Raw genomic sequence first — 24752 nt, 5'->3', positions numbered from 1 at the left:
AAGTTCGAGTTACTCTGTAGTAACAATGTGGTCTATAGATAAAGCCTATGCCTTTTTCTTAATTTGAATAGTAAGAGACAACCTGGCTACAACCTAAGATTATGATGTCATTGATCAATCTTGTACATGAAAAATAAAATTTTTTGTAAGAAACTGATTATATTTTTAAAATTAATTTTTTAATTACAAAAGGTTTATAACCAAAACAATTTATTTTAAAATAAGCCATTAAACAGCTCTCTACGATGTTCCAGTGACAAGCTACCTATGAAAAAAGAAAAGAAAAAAAGATGCCTTATATGCAGAATATCGTAGTTCAAGCAACTTGCCTTGTTTTCAAGCCAATAGATTTTCCTCGCTATTCAAGCCAAGTGACGTTAGGTTTCCTATATAGGGGTTTCGGACAAGGCGGTTCTGATAGTGTGCTTCTTGTTTTGATCTGGCACTATTTTCAGGAGTTATGGGCTATTACATTTCTTAGCATTGGACGTGATCGTCTCTTACTAGGTTGCTAGCTACCACTGCAACTCGGATAGCCAAGCTATTTACAACAGTTTTTGTCAAACCTAGCTGTATATTTATCAGCAAGCACTACTTCAATGATCTTTATAAGGAAAGTTAAACAAAAAAAAAACTATATAAGGTCGTTGTAGCCAAACTTATGTCAAACTTGGCATACAAATTCAAAGTTTTGATTTACGACTAAATACAGATATTCAACTGAAAGATATTACAAAAGTTAGAACAGGCTACCAAAGAACTGAATTTAAGCTAACAAACCTTAGGAATTATTTTAGGCAAAAAAATTAAAAAAAGGATTTTCATTGCTATTTTATTGGATTTTTTTTTGTTTATAACTAAAAACGATCGCGAGATATGAATTACACCAGCAAGATTGCAGAAGGATAAAGGAAGCAAAAATGCTCGAAAGCATACTTTGGGTAGGTTGCATCCAGCATTTTTTTTTGGCGGGTGGGGGGGGGGAATGTTAAAAAAATCTTTACAAATGCTTCAAAAATTTGTTTATATACATTTTTGTTACGTTTTAAGAGTCAGACAAACATTTCGGGGGAGGGGAATTTTAACCCCCTATCCCCCTCTCTGGATACGACCTTATACTTTAGGTTACAAAAACTCGGGGAGGTATTTATTATTTTGAACTGTGAAATTAAGTCAAAAGTTAGGCGTTTGCCTCTCAGTGGCTGTAGTCATTGGTTTTCTTAACTCATATTATACTCAATGTATTTTTATTTTTAAAAGAGCCATTAATTAGATGCGTAAATGTGAAACACTAAAAGATTTAGGAGCAAATATTTTGAAGCGTATGAGACATGGTGAATAGTCTCCGGTAAGGGTGGTTAAGAGTACTTAGGGATTCTATTAAATACTTAGGGAAACTCTTCGGCGCAATTAAGGAACCCGCTGAAAATTATAGAGCATTACAGCCAGTGCTACTCATAGCTTGCAGTATATTTTCAACCTTCACTAATATTAGTACTTATTTTCCACGATAGTGCACAACCAGCGAATCTGAGAAATAGCAGTTTTAAAGTAATTTTTCCACAAAGAACAAAATTTATTACATTACCAAAGTTTTATTTCTCCAAATTGTACCTAAATAATTACCCAAAATTACCTATTATGGTAATTTTTTTCAAAATTTACCATAATAGTTATTACCCCAGTACATTAGGATCAAGCAATTAACTCAACTGAATGCAACACATCCCTAACATATCCCGCCTCCCCAAAGTTTCTGAATCTAACGTCAAAACAAGGTTTTGACGTTAGATTCTTAGCTTGTCACTGTCCTACATGCAGGTGCGGGCGAAAGCACAGGATAGCTGGCCCCAGCCCCCAATTGAACTTCCTGGCTGAAGGGCCACGAAACGAAGATCAGCACCGCCGCTTTACACCTTGAGGGTCTAGCGCCGTCATACTTCTTTTTTTTTTTTACTTTGCGTGAAAAAAAGCTCTTCTTATTTCTTTATTTGTATGCCTTTTATATTGGCAGATGTAATGCATGAATGTTAAACATTGGTTGGAAACTGTCAAATGTAGATCACACATCGACTGTATAAAATCAGGTAAAAAAAAAACACCAAACGTAGAATGGCTAAGTGAAGGTAGAAATCAACCGGAGACTCTCAGCTTTTGAAATTTTAATTAGTATGTAGAAGCTATCGCGAGGAAATCCATATTGGGCATTGTGTAACAGCCTTTTTCAAAATGCTCATTTAAAAGAAAGTGTTTCTCAAGAAGGCACTTTGACTAGAAAAAAGTTCAATAGCTCGTAACGTTTCGATGTCTTATTAATCAGTCTTTTGTAGTATTTGCAGTTCAATATCACAGTCTGGTAGTGGGTGAAAAACTCTTCAATATGTTGCCAGTATTTAGCATAAGATGTCGTAAATACTTATAACGGTCACTCAAATGTCACTTGGAGGTTTTCCCCTAGTGATATACGCTCCACTAGTTTTAACCGCTTGCCACCACTCTGTAAAGCTCTTCTTATTTCTTTATTTGTATGCCTTTTATATTGGCAGATGTAATGGTTTACGTAAATTCCAAAGATAGACGATAAACGTTGGTACATGGTCTTTATTAAATAACGTGAGAATACGCATAGAGAAAATAAGATAGCATAAGAACAACTAGCTGCGACGAAGGCGAACGATGGACTGCCTTAGAAATGAACCAAGAATATAACTTTCCTGGAACGGAAGTTCCAGGCTTGGGAACGACCCCTTTCCCACGACTAGCTTTAGTCCCAAGAGCCCCCTCCTGGACCGCTATCGTTGACACATAAATGCCCAACTAACTAAGAAATGAGATACCCGGAAAAGCTTCTCGAATTGATGTTAAATACTTTACACAAGGACAGGAACAATAAGTATTCGAACCAAGAAGGTATTGGAGTGCTCTCAAATAGTGCACAAGTGTTAATTGTTAGTAATTTTTTGCTGACACAATAGTACACTTAATTTATGTCATGAGTAGATCCTGGTTATGGACTAGGTTATATTTAAACTAATTATGTTAAGTACATCCTTAGTTATGAATTGTAGCTTATGCGTTATTTTTCTTACACCTCTGTCATTTTTATCAACGATAAAATATCGCAAGACAACCACCTGACTATTTGAAGTGAGTTGAATATTTTCTAAACTCCAACTTTTATTATTTTTTTTTTTTTAAAGCTAACACAGTGTACAATTCAGTGCAGTAAGTCTGAAGATGACATTTTCTAAAAGTCAGTATTCACCTTATTGTCAATTTTTGTTTTTCCCAATGCTTCTACTCCTTCTACTAACTCGTCACAGCGCCAAAACACTTGAAGGCGATATACTAGCGAATAATTTCATTCCAGCTTTCCCTGTCCTGAGCATTGTTCTGAGCATATGGTTTTGTATATACCTAGGAAAAGCCATCTTTGGCTTCTCAAATTAATTCACAAATTCGAAGCTTTTTTATGGTTTAACTGAAAAAAAATTATTACAGAAGAAGAAGTAGTGGAAAAAGACTACTGATATAAGTACCTTGTTGAACACACCATTCCAGCTGTGAATAAATGTCATTAAGAAGTAAACCTCCCAAGACATCAAAATATTGCGTCACAACATCAACCATTGCATATAGGGCGTGATTACAGGTTGTTGTCATCCACTCATTTTTCTAAAGCAGAAAAATCACTTAAGAGTGGAAAATCAATCAATCAAAATCAATCATATCAATCAATAAATCAATAAATCATATTAATGGAATGGATCGCTCCATTAATAATCAATTAACTAGTGCAGTGAGAAGGCATAGACAAAACATGTCCAATAAACCTCCACCAAAACTACACAGATTTAAGGCTTAATGTTTGTTATTCTTAGGCAATGGCAAAAGCGGAAACTTGGAACGTGGAACGCGACAAGCTCACAGCAGGGGTAGAATCACGAGGGAAAAAAAAAAAAAAAGAATTGACCAAAGGAAATATTAAATCTCACAAGTGGTAAATTTGGACGTAAGGTATTAAATTAAGCACTATATTTACATTATTTTGTCGATTAAATGAAAGTTATGGTATAAGAAGTATCTAATTCACAAAAAAAAACAGATTAGAAACATACGATAGTACTTTAGGCATTTAGAGTTCCACTTTTATGATGTAGAGTCAAAAAGTAGACCTAAAGTCTAATAGGCTATTTTAATATAAACACTTTTTTGCAATGATTTTTACATTTAACAATGTCAGAGTTTCTGTTTCAACGTGCAAAGTACATTCAAGTCTATGCAAAGTTTAGTAACTAAGTGTTTATTTCACAATCTAGTGATCGTTATTCTCGCAAACATCATACGTGATTCACTTCAAACAAAATGTATGTTATCACAAAAAAGACGAGAATTATTATTCATGCCAGTACAATTTACAGTGACTTTAAACATAGATAACAATAATTACAGTGAAACGGGCCAAACGTATAATAGATAGATAGTTTATTTGAGCCCGCCATAAAACAGCAAAATGGCTGAATAAAGAGAATGAAAAGAGACGAAAAACAACACTTCAACAATAAACGATTATATTATGTTCACGATATGTATTCATATTACGTGCAGCGGCAGGATGCTCAAGGGCACTTTTTCTAGCAATAATTTCTTGTTTTGTCACAACTTCACACGGATTAAGAATTCGATACTTATTCAAAAGATATAAATTTCTGTCGAAAAGCGGTATACAAATGAACAACTTCCAATATCTGCATAATGCGGAACTATTTTTGAGTATCTCTGTTTCTGTGAACCATTCACAAAACGAAGACTGGTAAAAGATATGTGGTAATGCCACTATTCTATATAGCCTCGCCAAAATTTGTCAATCGCAAGAATACTTCAGCGGGCCTAGTTTATTATAGCCTAGCTCACTGGCAGGTTGGACTCAAGGGTATCAAGGCAAAGAATTCTCGTAGTTTTCTTATCTCGGCTGTATAGAAGACCTAAGAATTTAATCAAAGAAGATGATGCAATGGTAGCACCATATACAGAAATAATTAAGACTTAGAACGATTCTGCTGCTGCAAATTCTTGAATTGACATGCATCTACATAAGGATGCGTTTAACGATTTTTACTGCTGAACATTCTTAAGTCAGCATATCTCTATGACAGGATGCATTTCCTGTTGGCTTTCTATTTCTGCAAACATATTTTTGTGAAAAAGATTCATTCTGTTTCAAGTTTCAATCCCATCTCCATCATTAGTTTAGTTCCCGTTGAAACTATATGTTCCTGATTTTCAATAAGCTCTTTGAAAGTAATTAATACGTATATGAGCAAGTGTTCTCAAAGTTGAAACATGTGAAGTGCTCAGCTATCAATTTGAAAATCGAGACCCATAAGAGAAAAGGCAAGTGAATATTTTGCACTTTTTTGGAAAAAGTAAAGATAAACTGACGAAAATAGTATTAATAGTGAGTTTATCAGTGAATTAGACTTACCAGAGCATCTAGAGTCCCCGTTACACAATATTACAAGGAATATTCGAAAGGATGCGTAAAGAAAAAACGTAAAATATCAAGAAACCCCAATACAGACTACCTGAAATTTGGCTTTATTCAAGAGCCTGGTAGTGATCTGGACCCACCGCCTCTTTGTGTCATTTGTCAATGAAAGTTTATCTAACGATGCCATGAAACCGTCAAAAATTTAAATTCACTTGCAATCAAAACACCCAGATTTAGTTGACAAACCACTTGAATATTTCAAAGAGTACATGAAGGTATGATAAAACAAAAAGGGGCTTTAAAAAATATGGTTGCTGAAGATATGTCCCTATTAATGGCATCCTACTTGACAGCTCCCCAAATCTCACAGAATAAAAAGATATATACGACAGGAGAAGACTTAATCAAACCTTGCATGTTAAGGACACCCTAGACGATCAATCATTTTGATCAAAAGCTTCCGTCGATTGATTCAAGCATGATTGACCATCTAGGAACCTGTTTGACGCTTGTGTCAAGCGTTGACTGTGATTGATAGAAAGTTTGAATGACTCAATCGGTTGACGAGGGTGATTGACCGTCTAGACTAGTTTTGTTCAAATATTACGTCAGTCACACGCCAACAACAATGGAAGATATACCGGAAGAAAGCAAAAATGTTGAGCACGAGTTTATTTGTTTATTAATTGAGTTATGCTGGGATATCCCTGAGTTATGGAAAGTTAAAAGTAAGGACGATTTTAACCGAAATAAGAAAAGAGCAGCATTGGGCAGGATATTGAAGGCGGTAAAGATATTGAAACCAGATTATACAGTTCTCGAACTAAAAAAAAAATTAATTTTTAAAAACGAATTTCAATCGCGAGTACAAGGCGATCGAGCAACAAAAAGAAGTCTGTAGCGTCAGCAGCTGACATCCCACAGCCTTTATTGAGAAACTAAATTATTTTGTGGGTGGCGTTTACCCCTCCCCCCCCCCTTCGCGGAAAATTCTCCTCGGAAAATAACACCCCCATGCGGCTCTTTCCGTGAAAAAATTTTCCACGGAGAGGATTACCGGCATGATTTTAAAAAGCATCAAAAATTGAAGTTTTTTTTTTGTAAGTTAAAGTGTGCTAAGAAAACTTTTTCACCCGAGTTCATCCGCAAGAAATTTTTTCGGTGGAATTTTCAGCTAGAATGGAATTGTCTGGGGGAAATTTCTCCGGTGAGGGAGGAGAAGGACATATTACGTTAAAAAAACTCTCCATGGAGGAATTTTCAGTAGAAGAAAGGAATTTTTCTTGGAGGGGGAGCCGGATTTCCCGGTATTATTTAAAAACGATCAGAAATTAAATTAAAGAAAAAGTTTTTTCACCTCAAAGTAAGGAGCAACATCAAACCTTAAAACGAACGGAAATTATTACATATATAATAAGGATTGGCCCCTCCTCAAGACTTTTCTCTTTATGTTAAAGTTTTGATTTTTTTGTCTCAATTCCTTAAGAACGATTCCTGGAACACAATGGCTGTTTAATTCGAATGATAAGCTTTTTCTTATTCTATATAAAACTTTGCCACCACCCGTAAAAAACTCATAGAATTTGACAACGCTTTCATCCGTAAAAACTTAAAACAATAAGAACTTGTTGGTTCCCAAGGCCAGTAGGGAGGCCCTAATGAATATGATGGGGCCCTTGTGCTGCCATCTACAATTGAGTCTAACGCTGACGGGACATAATTTATACAAGGATTATCGATCGAGTCTAATGGGGTCAAGGTCGATTTATTTGTTGTTGTTCGTCTAGGTGTAATGAGTCCGGAGCGAAGTTTGCACATGCGCATTAACGGGGAAGAGATGTATTGATCTAGGACTCGAGGGGGAAGTGGATTTCTGAGAAATTGATTTACATAATCGATGGGGAATGTATTGATCGAGTCAAAAGGAATTAGAAATGACATTAGTTGTTTCCTAGGAATTATGCGGGACTCTAAAGAGATGGAAATTCCATTTTTAAATATGGCTTCTTTGATCTTTAAGTCAGAGAGATAAATTGATATTCTATTTTTAAATATGGCTTTTCTAATCTTTAAGTCAGAGAGATAAATTGATATTCTATCGAAACCATAATAGTGTAGCTACGAACACCTTCGAGATGAAGAAATTAACGCGGGAAAGGGTTTCCTAGGAATTTCAAATGTGACAGCGCAGGGATGCCAAAACAAAGGAACGCGCAGAAATTACTTTTAGGGGATTATTTGGGTGAAACCGTTTTAGACAATTTAGAAGATTATTTGGGCGAAACAGTTTGAGACATTTTAGAAGATGATTTTAGAAGATGAATTAGAAGATGATTTGGGGTGAAACTCTGTGGTCGTTATAATACACAAGTTCCATTTGAACAGTGTTGTAAGGTCCCCAACCCCAAAGAGCCCCCCTACTCCAAACCCAAAGGACCCCCCTACTCCAACCCCAAAAGGGCCCCCCGGGCCCCCAATCCCCCAAACGGCCTCCGGACACCCAAATACCCCCCAGAGCCCCCAAACGCCCCCCCCGGAACCCCCAAAGGGCCCCCACCACCTGTTTTTTGATTTTTTTTTAACATAGTATTTTTTTCAACTTTTTTTTACATCTCGTCAAGGTTTACCTTAGTTAGAGTTATAGTTTAGTTTTAATTCAGAGTTTTGCTTTAGAGTCTTAGCTTTTAGCTTTTGTTAGAATTATTGTTTGCTTTAGTTTTAGTTAAAAATTTTAGTTTAGAGATGCTTTTTAGTTTTAGATAAAAGTTTTAGTTTAGAGTTTTAGTTAGAGCTATAGTTTAGTTTCTTCTTATTCAATAGTCTAGAGTTATCACTCAGAGGGTTAGCTTAGATATTTAGTTAGAAATTATAGTTTAGTTTAATTTTAGTTAAGAGTTTTAGTTTAGACTTTAGAGGTTTAGTTTTAGTTAAAAGTTTTAGTTTAGAATTCTAGTTTAGTTTAATTTTTGTTAAGAGTTTTAGTTTAGAATTGTTGTTTAGTTTTAGTTAAGAGTTTTTGTTTAGAGTTGTAGTTTAGTTTAGTTTTAGTTTAGAATTGTTGTTTAGTTTTAGTTAAGAGTTTTTGTTTAGAGTTGTAGTTTAGTTTAGTTTTAGTTTAGAGTTTTAGTTTGATATTAGCTTACACTTTTAGTTAGAGCTATAGTTTAGTTTAGTTTTAGTTCAGAGTCTTGAGTTTCAAGTTAGACTCTCAGCACTTAGAGTTATAAATAGAGTTATATTTTATTTTAGTTTTAGTTAAGAGTTTTACCTTAGAGTCTTAGCTTAGAGTTTTAGTTAGAGTTGAAGTTTAGTTTAGTTTTACCTATAGTTTTAGCTTAGAGTCTTAGCTTAGAGTTGCTTATGAGCGCTCATGATAAGCTAACCTAACCTAACTTAAACGTGGAGAAACCTAACCTTTAACCTAACCTAACCTAACCTAATCTAACCTATGTCTTTGGTATTTCTATGTAATAATGTGGAATTTTGTGGTTATGTTACGTTAGTATTGGCATAAATACATATTGTCCCCATCCACGACTCTAGGCTAAAACTCTAAGCTAAAACTCTTAAGTAAAAATAAACTAGAACTCTAACTAAAACTCTAAGCTAAGATTCTAAGCTAAAACTCTAAACTCTTAAATATGAATAAACTACCCTTCAATTCTAACTAAATCTCTAAGCTAAGACTCTAAGCTAAAACTCTAAGCTAAAACTCTTAACTAAAACTAAACTAACCTAGAAATCTAACAAAAACTCTAAGCTAAAACTCTAAACTCGAAACTCTTAACTATAACTAAACCAAACATCAAGTCTTACTAAATCTCTAAGCTATGACTAGTCTAAAACGCCACTTCTAGACTCATAACTAAACTAAACTAGAACTCTAGCTAAAACTCCAAGCTATGCCTCTAAGCTAAAACTGTAAACTCGTGACTAAAACTAAAATAAAATTCAACTCTAACTTAAACTCTAAGCTAGGAATCTAGGCTAAAACTCTAAACTAAAACTCTAAGCTAAAACTAAACTAAACTACAACTCTAACTAAAAATCTAAGCTAAGACTCTAAGCTAAAAATCTAAAACTCTAAACACTTAATTGAGACTAAATTTAAACTCTACATTAAAATGTCCGCTATGATTGTAGGATAAGAATCTAAGCCGCAACTATTAACTAAAACAAAACTAGATTACAAGCCTAATTAAAAATAGAAGCTAGGACTCTAGGCTAAAACTCTAAGTTAAAACTCTAAACTAAAACTAAACTAAACTTGAACTCTTACTAAAGCTCTAAGCTAAGACTCTAAGCTAAAACTCTAAACTCTTAACTATTACTAAACTAAACTAAAACTCTAAGCTAAAACTCTTAACTAAAACTAAACTAAACTAGAACTCTAACTAAAACTCTAAGATATGACTCTAAGCTAAAACTCTAAACTCTTAACTAAAACTAAACTAAACTAGAACTCTAACAAAAACTCTAAGCCAAGACTCTAAGCTAAAACTCTAAACTCTTAACTATAATTTAATTCAGAGTACAAGCAAAAGCACCTTATATTTAGTGAAATATTTTCAAGCAATATATTCCATTAGGGCTCATCAGAAGAGATATCACCTGGCTTAATGGGCTTTAAGACTTTACATTCTTTATCTGAAACAGTGGAGTTTCCACCATAAGATCTGTATGGTATCCCTATGTTAAGTAAAATTTGCGAAATACATGTATGCTAGTAAAACTATTCAAAATTACATACAAAATGAGTTTCATTCTTTACTTAATAAAATCCGGGAGGCCACTGAGCAAAGACCATTCTGGAACAAATAAAGACTGGTTCAGATGTGAGTTATAAAACAAAGTGTTTTATTGGTATCCGGATCCAATTACAGATTTAAAGTTCTTCAAGCTGGTTTGAAAACAATTTACAAATTCGAAATTCCAAAAAAGAACATCGAAAGAGAAATTATATTAAAATATCATTCAGTATTTCTTTATAATTTTTTTAATATTTACTTAAAAGTTCATGATACATAAAACTAAATTTTTTAAATTGCCAACTAATTTTTGGCAGAAAAACCTCTTAAGATCAGTTTTTGGCTGAGCTTTTCACATCTATTTTTAAAATCTGTGTAATTTTTGCATAGCCTACCTAAATAATTGGGAATAATAAGCTTAATAAGTAATATTTGAATGTATATTACTTTCATGAAATGGAAAATTTATTACTTCAAAATTAGAATCATCCGTTTTATTATATATTTTAAAAACTAATTTATGATTATCTGAAATACTAATATTTAAATCTAAGAAACGGCCAGTGTCCTGTCCCATAGCTTGGCTCCAGAATTAACTCTTGTGGATAAATATTTTTTGAAATCTCAATAAACTCTGTACAATTTATTACTAAGAGATCGTCCAGATATCTTTTATTATTTGAAAGGTTATATTTTACATTGCTTGGGCTATTTTTATTTATCATATATTCGTATTCCAATTGACTTAAAAACAAGTCCGCTATGAATGGACTCGCATTTCCACCCATAGGAATGCCAACAGTTTGTTTATATAAATTACCATTAATTCTTATAAAAGTATTAAACAGAAGAAAATCCAATAAATCACATACCATATCCAAGCTATAACATCTTGAATTAATAGTACTTCTAAAGAAGTTCGTCCATCGGGCATTTTTATTAAAAGTATAAATTTTCAAAAATCCGATATTAGACAAAAGAAAATATTTCTTTATGACCATTTTCATTTTTTCGAATACTAAATTAAGTGACAAATTTGTATACAGAGTAATAAAGTCAAATGAATCGACTCTTTTAGCTCAAACAATAGACAAAGGATCTATCACTTGTAATGAGTTATTAAAACTCCAATATGGGTTAAAGTTAGAAAAAATTTTAATTCCAGAGCAATATGCTTTAAATTTATTTCTAATTTCTCCTAAAATTAAAGATAGGTCAGCGGCCGCAATTCTGATTGGACACCTCCCTGCCCCAGCAATAAAACGTGCTTTTGGTGGATTTTTATGAAATTTTACTGTCCAATATAAGAAAGGAAACTTTTTATCATTATCATTTATTTTAATATTAAATTTTTTTAAAATTCTTTCTTCTATATTTTCAATTAAACTATTCTCCTCAATATGAGCCTTTTTGTATGTATTTGTTGTTTGTAACTCTTTTGATAAAATATCACAGTAGAGTTTCTGACAAATTATGGCAAAATTATTGCAAGCTTTATAAACTGGCACAATTACAAATTCATTCTGTATATTAGCAATTGCTTGTTTCATATTGGCATTATAAAATATTGAATTTTTCTCAGAATTTTTTGGATTAATTCTATACATGCTATTTCGTACACTAGTCAAAATCAAATTTATCCAATTCTGAAATATGTCTTTAGTAACTTTCTCCTTCTTGCACCATTTATCAATAAATAAATTTAAATCATTCTTTAATCCCCTAAGAATATCTGCTGGCTTTATGCGGTAAGAAAGACGGAATTTAGCCCCAATTTTCATTATATTTACAAGATCAAGATGCTTTATAATGGACAAATCCCCCGTTACAACATGTTCGTAAAATTGATCCACATACGGTAAAATTTGCTCGCAACTACAAACCGGTTTCCAATTACTCTTCCTGTCAAGTTTTTTAAGTATTGAATTATAGTTAAAAATCATTTGACCAATCGTTTTTGAAAATTTATATGTTAAAATTGGACTATCTTTATACACCAAATTACATGGAAGGGCCTTCTTCACTCTCCGCTGGTTTAAGATTCCAGGTAAATTAATATCTTCTATTTTTTTAGAACCAAAATTAACAGACAAATATAATCTTTTATCCTTATTAACAATATTATCAGATTTATTATACTTTGAAATAAATTTTGATTTGGTTAAAATGCACACTGCATCATAAATTAATTTATTTTTGGAGTTACATGTTGTATTATTTTTTGCAATCCAGAATACTTTTATTAAATTATTCCTTGATATCTTATTTAAAGATTTTATTAAACTAGCCATTCCATTAGTCTCAAATATCTGACTTAAATCGATTAAAAATACATTTAAATATAAATAATTCTTTTTATTATTTTTCCTATGTACTCTTGATCGGTTTTTACGTTTAGTGGGGCAATTAAAAGAAGGGTGCTCATTTAACCCATTAATACAGCTAGCAACTACATTGAACATGTTTCCGTATTTCGCAACTCGATCATTTAGACCAAAAGGATACGCGGTACCAAGAGCATGGATCCAATAATCTTCTCGTCTGCGTAATTTATTATGTTCCTCTTCTTTGGTAAAGTTTTTTAGGTCCAGATTTTCTAAAATTGTAATAGTTAGATTAGATACTGAGCAAGTACCATTATTACAATGTTGAACTAGATAATTATTAGTTTTTTCCTTGGTAATTGTAGTTTTATGTCCCGAAAATCTCATATGTGTTGTTAATTGTTTCCCCCACATATTGTAATTGACAATTTTTACATTCTAGAAAATAGATAATATTAGCTGTTTTGCAATTTACATGTCCGGTTAATAAACATTGAAACTTTTTATTGTCTAAAGCGCTTGTAACATAATTTCGAGGGATGAAGTGATCTTGACAAAGAAAACAATGACCATTACACTTACTAATATTCGGCATACCACTTTGAATATTATCGTTACCATTATTATTCTATATAAAATCAGAAATCAAATAAAACCAAAACGACAAACAATAGAAAGTCCAAAACATCCCCAGAAGCCAAGCCAAAAGTCCACAAGTAACAAGATTATTCTAACTAATTATAAAAAAAAGAACCGTACCTTCAAAAAACACTACCCTATATAGAGCCTTTGCTTAATACTACCATTTTAAAAAGTAATAAATTAGCAAAATAATCATCAATGTCAGGTAAAACCTGAACCAGGGTTAAAGTCCATTGGGGATCATTGTTTTATGATTTCTCCATCAGCACTAGATTCAACCTGGATCCATATAATATTTTAGAGGTAATTACTTAGCAAGAAAAAAAATGAGAGAGAGAGAAGAAGAAGAAAAAGACTGTCTTCCTAATCCAACAATTGAGATAAATGTGCACTTGAACGAGGTTTTGATCATACTCATCTATCCAACTACCTAGGACCAAACAGTATAACCGAACCATCAACCAAATAGAGATGTCCAAATCCATGCAAAGTCGTCATCAATAAATGCAAGTCGTTGTAAATTTACAAGCAAAAGCACCTTAAATCTAGCGAAATATTTTCAAGTAGTACCATTCATTAAGGCTAATCAGAAGAGATACCACATACCTTAAGGGGCTTCGAGGTTTTACTTTCTTTACCCGGCACAGTGGAGCCTCTACCATAAGATCTTTATGGTATCCCTATGCTAAGTAAAACTTGTGAAATACATGCATACTAGTAAAATTATTTAAAAATACATACAAAATGAGTTTCATTCTTTCTTTATTAAAATCCCAGAGGTCCTTGAGCAAAGACCATTGTGGAACAAATAAAAACTGGCCCTGACGTGAGTTATAAAACAAAGTCTTTTATTGGTATCTGGAACGAATTACAAAGTTAAAGTTCTACAAACTAGTTTGAAAACAATCTACAAATTCGAAATTCCAAAAAAGAACAACGAAAGAGAAATTATATTAAAATATCATTCAGTATTTTTTTTTACAATTTTTTGTATATTTACCTAAAAGTTCATGATAACATAAAACTAAATTTTTTAAATTGCCAAAAAAATTTTTTGGCAGAAAAACCTCTTAACATCAATTTTTGGCTAAGATTTTTACATCTATTTTTAAAATCTGTGTAATTACTGCAAATTTTTGCATACCTAAATAATTGGGAATTATACGCTGAATAAGTAATATTTGAATGTATATTACTTTCAAGGAATGGAAAATTAATTACTTCAAAATTAAAATCATCCGTTTTATTATATATATTTAAAACTAATTTATTATTATCTGAAATATTAATATTTAATGGTCAGAGTGTCCTGTCCCATAGCTAGGCTCCAGAATTAACTCCTGTGGAAAAATATTTTTTGAAATCTCAATAAACTCTGCACAATTTATTACTAAGAGATCGTCCAGATATCTTTTATTCTTTGAAAGGTTATATTTTACATTGCTTGGGCTATATTTATTTATCATATATTCGTATTCTAATTGACTTAAAAACAATTCCGCTATGAATGGACTCGCATTCCCACCCATAGGAATGCCAACAGTTTGTTTATATAAATTACCATTAAATCTTATAAAAGTATTAAACAGAACAATTTCCAATAAATCACATACCATATCCAAGCTATAACATCTTGAATTAACAGTACTTCTAAAGAATTTCTCCCATCGGGCTGTTTTATTAAAAGTATAAATTTTAAAAAATCTGATATTAGACAAAGAAAAGATTCCTTAGGGATCGTTTTCAAGTTTTTGAATTATAAATTAGGTGAGAAATTTGTATGCATTATAGCAAAATCGAATGAATCGACTCTTCTAGCTGAAACATTAGCCAAAGTATTTATCACTTATAACTAGTCATTAACACCCCAATTTGGGTTAAATTTAGAAAAATTTTAATTCCAGAGCAATATGCTTTAAATTTATTTCTAATTTCTCCTAAAATTAATGATAGGTCAGTGGCCACAATTCTGGTTGGATACCTCACTGCCCCAGCAATAAAACGTGGTTTTGGTGGCTTTTTATGAAATTTTACCGTCCAATATAAGAAAGGAAACTTTTTATCATAATCATTTTTCTTAATATTAAATTTTTTCAAAATTCTTTCTTCTCTATTTTCAATTGAACTATTCCCCTCTATATGAGCCTTTTCGTATGTAATTGTTGTTTGAAACTCTTTTGATAAAATATCACAGTAGAGTTTCTGACAAATTATGGCAAAATTATTGCTAGCTTTCTAAATTGGTACAATTACAAATTCATTCTGTATATTAGCAATTGCTTGTTTCATATTTGCATTATAAAATATTAAATTTTTCTCAGAATTTTTTGGATTAATTCTATACATGCCATTTCGTACGCTAGTGAAAATCAAGTTTATCCAATTCTGAAATCTGTCTTGAGTAATTTTCTCCTTCTTGCACCATTTATCAATAAATAAATTTAAATAATTCTTTAATCCCCTAAAAATATCTGCTGGCTTTATGCGGTAAGAAAGACGGAATTTAGCCCCCATTCTCATTATATTTTGAAGATCAAGATGCTTTATAATGGACAAGTCCCCCTTACAACATGTTCGTAAGTTTGATCCACATACGGTAAAAATTGCTCGCAACTACAAACCGGTTTCCAATTACTCTCCCTGTCTAGTTTTTTAAGAAACGGCTTTTTCCAATGAAAATTATAAAAAATGGACTGATCAGGTAACATATTTGTTCCACAACCAGCAGGTAGTAATAGGCATAAGGGGCTTTCCATTCTCTCTAACAGAAATATTTAGCAATTTAGCGTTGCAAACTCTTACTATTCAACAAGTTACGAAAAAAAATTGTAAGTACAGAGGCATCTGTGTCAATAGCAACAGTAGCTCTAAAAAAAGAATTTTGATAATAATATAAACAACAAAGAATCTGATTTGCATGGTGATCCCAAATCTGTAAAATTCCTCAAGTTTGAAATTACATATCAAAAGTTATTACCACAATAATATATGTACGTTTTTTAAGAGGAGGGGGGAGAGGCATTTTTGGTGAAAAATTGGACATATCTCACAACCTTTAGACAGAAGTTTCAAGCTCCTACATACATAAATACCAAATTACGTATTGTTTATGTTTTTTTTTTTTTTTTTTTTTTTTTTTTTTTTTTTTTTTTTTAAGGGGAATTGTATCAAATCAGTAGCCGTAGGATAGTAGGATATCAGGAGTGACTGACTCGAATTGAATTTGGATGTCATAGCGCCGTGCTAAGTAACACAAGAGATCACGGCACAGCAGAGCAGCGATTTCTGTCATTTTGAGGTGACAGAAATCGCTGTCATCACAGTAAAAACAAAACAGCAGGACAAAAGTAAAAACATCAATTATATTTCCAAGAATGTCAAAAGGATAGCAAGCGAAAATTCTGAGATAACAAATCAAATAATAGCTATCAGAAGCTCTGTTATATGGCCTCCCTACTTCAAAAGCTGTAATATCACACGGTGGCCCACTTGTCCCTAAAAACATGTTCATCGTATCCGCTAAAATCAAGAATTGCCCAAGAAAATACGTTAGAAATATATCCCTAAAATTCTTACTTTAAATTTCACCCTCTCCTCCACGGCCAAAAAATATCCTAAGGAGGTGTGCGAAATTTTGCATTTATGTAGATAGAAGCTTGAAACTTCTGCTAGATTCTGAGATATGCTGAATTTGACGTTATGATTTTCACCAGGACACCATCAAAAAGAAATGGGGTACAGATGGAAATTATAGATGGCGTCTGCCTTTGTCATTTTACTTTGTACTTTGTCACTTTTACTTTGTCATTTTACTTTTACTTTGTCATTTTACTTTGTCATTTCCAAATTTTTTACGAGAGGTGCCTAAGATCAAAATAGATCTGAGGAAAACTTCTGACCTTTTTTCACTCGCAAAAATCTTCCGTTCCTGCAGAAGTGGTAGTTTTTTAATAGAAAATGTTCGTCATTAGATATCAAAGCCTAATGATAAAAATCAGGATTGATATGGGCGACAGGCTTCCTTTCATTTAGGAAAAATTTGTTCTATTTAGTAAGGCTCATTACACAGGAGTACCAAATCATGAAAATGTGAGAGGAATGAAAACACAAAAAACAATGGATTTTTTTTTATATGAAAAAAAAAATTAATGTCAGCATTAAGGAGGGGGGGGGGCAATTTGGCTTTTTCATTTTTTAACAGAAATTACAAAAATGGGGTTTTTGAAAACCTAGAAGGGGTGATTGCCTCTCCTCCCACCATTGGCAACCCTGTTTATGTATTTAAATGGGCCCTCTTTCTCGACGCACTGATTTACAAAATTTTTTAAGTTGAATTAAAGTGGAGCAAAGAGTTAAAGGTTGAGGAGAGGTAGCTCCCATCCTGTTTATAATAGCCTTGAACATGATTTAAAAACAAAGAAAAATTAAAGAAAAAAAAACGATTTATTTCAAGTGAAAGTGCAAAATTAAAACTTAAAACGAACAGAAACTATCCTGAGGAAAATATAGGATAGCTTAAAATAAAGAGGAACTATCTTTATCTAAGGCTTGAAAGGAGTTTAGGCTGTGATTTTTTTCGAATGACTATTTCGATCATTTTTTCAATCCATCAAGAACAAGTGCTGTAAAGTAAAAGAAATATGGCGATAAGTTTTTCCCTTAGGCTTTATCCTACTGCCTCGAAAACAGGGACGTAATTTACTATGGGGTAGGGGAAAATATAGTATAGCTTAAAATAAAGATGAACTATCTTTCTCCAAGGCTTGAAAGGAGTTTAGGCTGTAAATTTTTTTCCAATGACTATTTCGACCATTTTTTCAATGCATCAAGAACCAATGATCTAACGTAAAAGAAATATGGCGATAAGTTTTTCCCTTAGGCTTTATCCTACTGCCACGAAAACAAGGACGTAATTTACTATGTGGCAGGAAGGGGGGCCTACCCCTCCCAGACCATGGTGTTCCCCCTCCCCAAATCACAGTTTGCCCCCACCCCAGCTGAAATTTAGTTTTTTTTTTCAAAAATCTTGTCAAAACTAAGATAAGCCTGCATAATCCAAGCATCTACAGAAACGGTCAGTTTTCAATAGAATATATATACTTTTATGGTACTATATGACTCTTTTTTCAGTTTTAAGCTTTCACTGTCATTTTCAATTGATTGGGAAAATTGGCTCTTACTTTACATCCCCCCCCACCCACCCTCCGGTTTTTGACGAAATTACGCCACTGCTCGAAAATGGCACAAATTATTTAGTCACATCTGCTTTAAATAATAAAACTTTTAGTTTGAGTATTTTGAAAGACAATCGGTAAATAAAATACTTATATTTACAAACTGGTTATATTTGCTATAGTGTAGAATGCTTTCACTGAAACACTCTGCAAACTTTAGCCTAAAAGAACGGGAAATGAGGCGGCCGGAAGGCGCCCTAATATATAGGATAATTTCTGTTCTTTTAAAGCTGTAATAATACACTTTACTTTGAACATAGTTTTAAAATAGCTAACAAAATCATAAACATCACTGTCCTCGCAAATCTTTCACATAACGGTTTTTTTTTCTGTTCTTTTAAGCTGTAATAATTTCTGTTCTTTTAAAGCTGTTATAATACTCTTTACTTTCAACATAGTTTTAAGATAGCTAACAAAATCATAAACATCAATATCTTCGCGAATCTTTCACATAACGGTTATGAAAACAAGTCGACCAATCAATTTATTAAGTTGACTTTCGACTGTTCTATTTTAGTCCAATGTTTGCTAAGATAGTCAGACTTTCGAATTTGCACAAAAATAAACATTCTTCTCCAGAAAGATATCCCTCATAAAGCATTGTGCATAGTGATAACCAAGTGCACATCCAGCAAGTCATTCCTTTTATTGTAGAAACAAATCATGCAAAAAGCGTGCGTCAGCCAATAAGAAATAAATCAAACCAAAAATTACCGTTTCCGTAAGGGCGCGACTAGCAGAAAGTCTAGGGTGATCCAAATAAAACTAAAAACAAGGAAAAAGTGAAAAAAACCTTAAACTAAAATGTGTGTCAGCAAGCAATAATGAATAACTAACTACTAATCTCCACCTTATATCTATGTAACGCTATTTATCATATCCTTGCTAAATTTGTTTGGAGGGAACAAAACATACAGTAAGTAAGAGTCTTTTTAGAAAGTCAACACAGCCTTATACAGAGCTAAAGAATAGTCAAGACTGCGACGTGCAGAAAGAGCTTCACTTAGAGTTATACACACACTCTGGTGCATCAAAAGCCATTATAAGAGATTAAATTCAAAAAAAAGTTTTGCAACTGAAAATAAGGAGCAACATTAAAACTTAAAACGAACAGAAATCATTCCATGTATACGAGGGGCTGCGCCCTCCTCAAACTCTCATTCTTCACATTAAATTTTTTAAGTACTATAAAAAAGCTTCTAATTCTGTGCTATAAAAACTTTACATCATTTTCAGATAATACCGGAAAATTCACCTCCCACTCCATGGAAAATTTCTCCATGGGAAGTTCCTCCTGCAAAAAAACCCCTCCTCTCAAGATAATTCCATCCACGCTGAAAACCCCCCCCCCCCCAGAAATTGCGCACGGACAATTATGCCTGGGAAATTCTCCTTAACCTACTTTCACTAAAAAAAAACAAATATTTAATTTCTGATCGTTTTTCAAATCATGCCGAAAATCCCCGCTCCGTGGAATTTTTTTTTGGAAATCCCCCCCATCCCAATGGAAAGTTTCTCCCGCGAAAAATTCCCCCGTGGCGAATTCCTCCCGCGGCAAGTTTTTGCCATGGAGAATCCCCCCCCACGGAAAACTTCCCCCAGAAAATTCCGAACCATCTGAAAATTTCCTCCGGAACAAATCCACATGTAAAATTGAGTTAACCTCCGGAAACTTCCCTCCTCACAAAAAATTCTTACAGAAAGTCTCCCCCCCCCCCAAAAAAAAATGTCTGTATACTTTCGAATAGCAAATACTATGTTTAACCTTACACCCCTTTTCTCAAAGGTTGTGGGGGTGATGTAAAATGGTTATCTCAAAATTTTGATCGGATGACTTTGGGGAAACAATGGGTGTCGGAGGAGGCTAGTTACCCTCCAATCTTTATGGTCACTTAAATAGGGCTCTAGAACTCTTGATTTCCCTTTGAATGAGACCTTTAGCGATCATTTAGGACCATTGGTTCGAAACAATCACCCGTAGGAAAAACAGAAAAAAGGAAGAAAACAAATAAACACTCCGTCATCTTTCTTTTGGCAAAAGATGTAAAATTCCATATTTTTGCATATAGGAGCTTGAATTTTAGGGGTTGTTTCTCCTAGGCAACGCTATAGCGTTGCCTATAGTAAAGGCCATACGGCTCCAATGTTTTATTATTTATTATAATTTTTTTTTTCCCAGAGGCACTTCATATGGAAGGGGTGGTCGTAGAAACTTCAAAGGGGACTCATTTGATTGGAAATCAAGAGTTCTAGTGCCCTTTTTAATAGTCGAAAGTGATTGGAGGGTAACTAGACCCCCCACCCATCATTCCCCCAAAAACATCTAATCAAAATTTTGAGATAGCCATTTTGTTCAGTGTAGTTGTTTTCCAGATAGAAAAGTATGTTTTCGAGGAGGACACACCCTCACAACCATCAGGGTACGGGTTTTAAGTTATAGGCTGGGGGCATACAAGGCTTTTATTGAATGCTTTATCGTAGAAACGTCAAAAAAGGCTCATTAGTTAAGAAATTGAAAGGGCAAGTGCCCTTTGCAATAGTAGAAAGTGATTGGAGGGCCACTAGCCCCCCCCACAGCCCATCATTCCCCCAAACACATCCAATCAAAATTTTGAGATAGCCATTTTGTTCAGCATAGTTGATTTCCAGAGAGAAAATATGTTTTTGAGGAGGACACTCCCCCAGAACCCTCAAGACAAGGGTTGTAAGTTATACCCTGGGGGCATATAAGGTTTTTATAGAAGGTGTTGTCGTAGAAACTTCAAAAAAGACTCATGTGACCGGAAATTCAAAGGGCTCGTACTCTTTTCAATAGTCAACAGTTATTGGACGGCAACTAACCCCCCTCTCACGCCCACCTTTTCTCCAAACATATCCAATCAAAATTTTGAGACAGCCATTCTATTAAACTTTGATTTAAGTTGTGGAAATTAGTTCTTTGAGGATGACAACCCCCCCCCCCCACAGCCCTCAGGGCAAGGATTGCAAGTTATACCCTGGGGGAATATAAGGTTTTGTATAGACAGCGTTGTCGTAGAAACTTCAGAAAGGGCTCATTCGATTGGAAATTTAAATGGCTAGTTCCCTTTTTAATAGTCGAGAGCAACTGACACCCCTTCCACGCCCACCATTTTCCCAAACACATCCAATCAAAATTTTGATGTAGCCATTTTGTTCAACTTAGTTGGGATTTCTGGAAATTATATGTTTGAGCAGCATTCCCTCCACAGTCTTCAGACGCAAGGGTTATAAGTTATGCCAGGGGGCATATATGGTTCTTAAGGAAGGAATGATCGTATAAACTTCAGAGAGGGCTAATTTGATTGGAAATTGAAAGTTCTAGTTCACTTTTTAGGCGTCAAAATATATTGGAGGGTAACCAGCTCCCCCCCCCCAAATGCATCCAATAAAATTTTAAGATGGCTATTTTGTTAAAAAATCGTCCATAGATCATATAGCGACAACTCTGGTATTAATACAACTCCCTAGGGCCTGGGGGCCGGTGTTGTAAGGTACGCCCTGGGGGCCTTTATGGGTATTATGGAAAGGAGGCTCGAGTAACATTCATAGGTGGCTCATTTGACTGGAATTTGAAAGTTGTAGTTCACTTTGAAAGAGTCAAAAGAGATTGGTGGGTACCTAGCCCCCCCCCCCTCTTCACGCCCTTCTTTCCTCAAACCCATCCGATAAGAACTTTGAGATAATTTTTTTTAAATAGTTCAAAGACCATATAACGAAGATTCAGGGGTCAGCACAGACCCCAGGGCCCGAGGTCAGGTGTTGTAAGTTATGCCCTGGGGGAATATATGGTTCTTATTGAAGGGATGCTCGTAAAAAATTCAGAGATGGCTCATTTGATTGGAAATTAAAAGTTTTAGACAAGTTTTTTAGAGTCAAAAGAGATTGGAGGGCAACTAACCCCCCCCCCACGCCCCCTATTCTCCAAATATATCCAATAAAAATTTTGAGATAGCCATTAAGTTAAAAATTTCTCAAAAGTCAGATAACAAAAACTCAGGTATCGTCACAACCCCCCCCCCAGGGCCCGGGGGCAGGCGTTGTAAGTTATGCCCTGAGGCATAAATTGTTTGTATGAACTGGATTCTCATATAAAATTCAGAGAGGACTCATTTGTTTGGATGTTTACGGTTTGAGCTCACTTTTGCATAGTCAAAAGAGATCCAAGGGAATCTAGTCCCCCCCCACGCTTTCTTTTTCAAAACCCATCTGATGAAAATTTTTAGATAGATATTTTGTTAAAAAAAAAATAGTTCAAAAGTCGGATAAGAAAAACTCCGGTGTCAATACAACCCCCCAGGTCACAGGGGAAGGCGTTCTAAGTTATGCCCTAAGGGCACGTATGGTTCTTATGAAAGGGATGCTCGTATAAGCTTCTAGAGGGCTAATTTGACTGGACCTTGAAAGTTCTAGTTCCCTTTTTAAGAGTCAAGAGAGTTAAACTAGCCCCCCCCCCCCACTTCATTTTTTTCCAAACCCATCCACTACAAATTTTGATATAGCCAGTGTTTTGGAAATTGTTCAAAAATCAGATAACAAAAACGCCCCCCAGGGCCCGAGGGATAGGCGTTGCAAGTGTTGTCCTGGGGACATTTATAGTTCTCATGAAAGAGACGCTCGTACAAACTTCAGAGGGGGATCATTTGATTGGAAATTAAATTTTCTAGTTCAATTTTTAAGAGTCAAAAGATATTCGAGGGCAACTAGCCCCCCACACACCTTTTTTCCCCAAGCCCATCCGATAAAATTTTTATAATAGCCATTTCATTAAAAATAGTTCAAAGGTTAGATAAGACAAATTCCAGTGTCGACAGAACCCGCCAGGGCCCGGAGGCAGGCGTTATGAGTAATGCCCTAGGGGCATATACAGTTCTTATGGAAGAGATGTTCGAATAAACTTTGGAGAGGAATCATTTTATTTGAATTGAAAGTTCTTGTTCAGTTTTTAATAGTAAAAGAGATCGGAGGGAAACTAGCCCCCCCCCTCCGCCAAACCCTAAATGCATTAAATAAAAAATTTGAGATATACATTCTGTTAGAAATAGTTAAAAGTTCTGATAACAAAAACTCTGGTGTCGACACAGCCTCCCAGGGCCCGGGGGTAGGCGTTGTAATTTATGCCCTGGGGGCATATATGGCTGCTATGGAAGGGGCACTTGTATAAAATTCCTAGAGGGCTCATTTGATTGGAAATTGATAGTTGTAATTCACTTTTTAAGAGTCAAAAAGATTGGAGGCAGCTAGCCTCCCCCTCACACTCCAATTATTTTTTTCCCAAAGGCACTTCATATAGAAGATTCGGCGTATAAACTTCAAAGGGGGCTCATTCGATTGGAAATCGAGAGTTCTAGTGCCCTTTCTAAGAGTCAAAAGTGATCAGGGGCAACTGACCCCCCCCCATTCCTTTTTTCCCAAATACATCTGATAAAAAAATTTGAGGTAGGCATTTTGTTATCATATAACAAAAACACCTTTACGCATGGTCATTTCGTTAATAAAAAGTTCAAAGAACGGATAAGAAAAACTCATGTGCCCACACCCCCCCCAGGGCCGGGGAAGGCGTCGTAAGTATTGCTCTGGGGGCATATATGGTTCTTATGGAAGGTATACTCGTATAAACTTTAGAGAGGGTTCATTTGAATTGAAATTAAAAGTTGTAGTTCATTTTCTCAGAGTGAAAAAAGATCAGGGGGCAATTAGCCCCTCCCGCCCTCCACGCCGTTGGGTGTATCGGATGGATAAACCCATCCGATACAAATTTCAGTTGACCATTTTGTTAAAAATAGTTCAACCATCATATATTAAAACTCCAGGGTCAACACAACCCCCCAAGGCCCAGGGACAGGCGTTGTAAGTTATTCTCTGGGGATATATATGGTTCTTGTAGAAGTGATCCTCGTATACTCTTCAGAGAGGGCTCATTTCATTGAAAATAGAAAGTTCTAGTTCACTTTTAAAGAGTCAAAAGAGACCAAAGCTTAATCTAGTCCCCCCCACGCCCTTTTTCCCCAAACCCATCCGATAAAAATTTTGAGATAGCAATTTGGTTAAAAATAGTTCAAATATCAGATAATAAAAACTCCGAGGTTGACACAAACCCATTTTTTTCACTTTGATATTGTTACTTTGATATCCGTTTTTTTACTTTGATGAATATTTGATTTTTTTTTTTTTTAAGTTTGATTTTGAAATAAGGAATTTTTAAAACCTTGAAATTTTTTGCAATCAAAAACGAACAAAAATTAATTAAAAAAAACTTTCCGAAAAATAAGTTTTTCAAAGAAAAGTAAAGGCC

General features: G+C 34.3%; 1 protein-coding gene across 3 annotated transcripts in view; it reads right to left on the bottom strand.

Annotated features, from left to right (window-relative positions):
- Sec71 (ADP ribosylation factor guanine nucleotide exchange factor Sec71) overlaps positions 1 to 24752 on the bottom strand; it is a 201612-nt gene that overhangs the window by 56707 nt on the left and 120153 nt on the right. For 2 of the 3 annotated variants that reach the window (XM_089100054.1, XM_089100056.1), the window contains 2 exons: positions 19154 to 19204; positions 3540 to 3675 (listed from right to left, as the gene is read on the bottom strand). In XM_089100054.1, the coding sequence (XP_088956180.1) occupies positions 3540 to 3675; positions 19154 to 19204 (187 nt within the window). The remainder of the gene's footprint in view (positions 1 to 3539; positions 3676 to 19153; positions 19205 to 24752) is intronic. The other variant, XM_089100055.1, reaches the window with a different exon arrangement.

Source organism: Artemia sp. Qi Xiang Cuo, chromosome 14, assembly GCF_049724085.1.
Source record: "Artemia sp. Qi Xiang Cuo chromosome 14, ASM4972408v1, whole genome shotgun sequence".
Taxonomy (NCBI): Eukaryota; Metazoa; Arthropoda; class Branchiopoda; order Anostraca; family Artemiidae; genus Artemia; species Artemia sp. Qi Xiang Cuo.
The sequence above is the reverse complement of the archived record's forward strand: the minus strand, read 5'-3'. Positions and strand labels throughout refer to the sequence as shown.